The sequence below is a fragment of the Trachurus japonicus genome, chromosome 8 (genome assembly GCF_045865225.1).
Source record: "Trachurus japonicus isolate A0001 chromosome 8, Traja_1.0".
In the NCBI taxonomy this organism is placed as follows: domain Eukaryota; kingdom Metazoa; phylum Chordata; class Actinopteri; order Carangiformes; family Carangidae; genus Trachurus; species Trachurus japonicus.
Genome location: NC_140914.1, coordinates 31,099,659 through 31,101,656, shown reverse-complemented (window position 1 = coordinate 31,101,656; position 1,998 = coordinate 31,099,659). Strand labels below are relative to the sequence as shown.

The following is a 1,998-nucleotide window of genomic DNA, read 5'->3' as shown; positions in this document are numbered from 1 at the left end:
GTAGCTATAGGAATTGTGTGTATGATCCAGGTTGCAGTGTGTTATAATAATCTTCTAATTTGCACCAATGTGTTTGTGTGTCCGATCTAGTTTGAGTGTGCTGAGTGAGCTACGTTGACCTATAGGTGTGTGTTGTGTGATCTATTGTGTTGTGTGATCTATTTTATTTAATTTAATGAATTATTATTATCTAAAATGTACCGAGTGTGTTGTGTGTGATCCAAGTTGTAACTAGTGTGTTGTGTGTGACCATTAGGCACTGGAGGTAGGCTATGTAGTGTGATCCAGATTGTAGGCTATTGTTTATTGTGTGTGTGATCCTGGTTGTGTAGCCAATTGTGTGATCAAATTGTATTAGGAGTGTGTTGCAACTTGCAAGAACCTGATTTTGAAGTTTATTGTGTGTGACCCTGGTTGTGTAGTGTGATCAGGTTGTGTGTGATCCAGATTGTAGTTTATTGTGTGTGCGACCTTGTGTATACAGTCAGTATGATCAGAGTCTGTCGTGAGAACCAGATTGTAGAGTTTATTGTGTGTGTAATCCTCCTGGTTGTGTAGTGTGTGATCAGGTTGTATTAGGAGTGTGTTGTGAGAACCTGATTGCGGTCTAATACTGGTAGTGATGCAACACGTCCACAGGAAGTGGCTAAGAATCTGGGTTTAGAGCCGACGCCGGCGGAGTGAGTCTTATTGCGGTGTCCCTCTCCTTTAAGCCCGTGTCCTCGCTGTCCTCGCGGTCCTGCAGGAGGACATCGGTGTCCTAAGTCCCGGCTGAGCGCGGTGAGTCAGGCCCGACAGCCCGGCTGCAGCCTCGGCGCTGCCTCCTGGACCAATCCGCATCGTGCTGCTGCTCTCCACCAAGAAGGTACGAGCGTGCGCGTTCACGGCTGCACGGCGCGATCACGCAGCTGGTCGGTTGTGCTGTCACGAGCCTTGTGCGAGCCGCGGAGAGGAGGCTGGAGAATTAGAGCGGACATCAATTATACAGGACATCTTATTTACCGCCTTTAGTGCGTGATAACCGGAGCAGGGTTCAGCGCTTCACACCGCCGCTCGGCCGTCCCGCTTTCCGCCGACAGACCGAGCCCGAGCGATTCCGGTCAACCGGTGATGTATACCAGCATTTGAATGATACTGCTAGCCAGCTAGCTAGCTAGCTGCCGAGCTAGCTGTACGGTGCGTGACTCGGAGTCAAGTTAACGTTCAATTCTCTGCCGTTATTTCTATTAACCCACCGGGCTGCGTCCACCGGAGAGACACCCCACACGGCGGACGGTTTTTGACTCGAGTCGGTCGGTGTTGTAGCTGTCGCGCGCGTCGCTTGTATCCCGGCCAGATAGGGATTGAATGAAATAACGCTAGCTTGCCCACAGGCAGCGGAAACGAGCCAGTTAACAGGGATAACGTTAACTTATCCCGCTGCTGGCTGATCACCGTCATCCAGCTAATCTAGCACATGCTATCCGAGCTAGCCACCCACAAACAGCGACACAAGTCCGCCCGGTAGGTCACCGCCGCACGTAAAGTTGTAGCTACCGACCGGTGGACCTGCGAGGTGCAGCTAACTCGTACCAAACGTCAAGTTGGCCATCTTCCGCTCCAGTCCAGTGTGAACGGGCTGACCAGCGCCAGGTTGTTTCTACGGATCAAGGCCGGAGTGAGGACATAAACCTGCAAACATGCCGGCTGTGTCGAAAGGAGACGGAATGCGAGGATTAGCAGTGTTCATTTCGGACATCAGAAACTGTGAGTGACATTGACTTTTTCATTATAAATTCCTAATTTGTGCCATTTAACGGCGGACGTATCAGGTGACACTGTGCCGTTTTACACGCTTGTAGTGAAACCAGGAGGGTGGGGGGGCAGGGTGCTGCTGGCTGGGGTCTATATTTTTCTTCCATCCGCTATTTTTTTTTTTACCCCATTATGTCACAATTAACACAATCAGTGTGTCACCCCCCCACCCTCCTGGTTTACCACCACTTGACTTGCTGCTGC

The 1,998-nt window shown here is 50.7% G+C and overlaps 1 protein-coding gene across 3 annotated transcripts in view; it reads left to right on the top strand.

Moving 5' to 3' along the window:
• Positions 1-935: 935 nt before the first annotated feature.
• ap2a1 (adaptor related protein complex 2 subunit alpha 1) overlaps positions 936-1,998 on the top strand; it is a 49,599-nt gene continuing 48,536 nt past the window's right edge. For 2 of the 3 annotated variants that reach the window (XM_085785173.1, XM_085785172.1), the window contains exon 1: positions 1,417-1,746. In XM_085785173.1, the coding sequence (XP_085641299.1) occupies positions 1,680-1,746 (67 nt within the window). In that variant the 5' untranslated portion in view covers positions 1,417-1,679. Of the gene's footprint in view, positions 1,747-1,998 lie in introns of all 3 variants that reach the window. The other variant, XM_085785171.1, reaches the window with a different exon arrangement.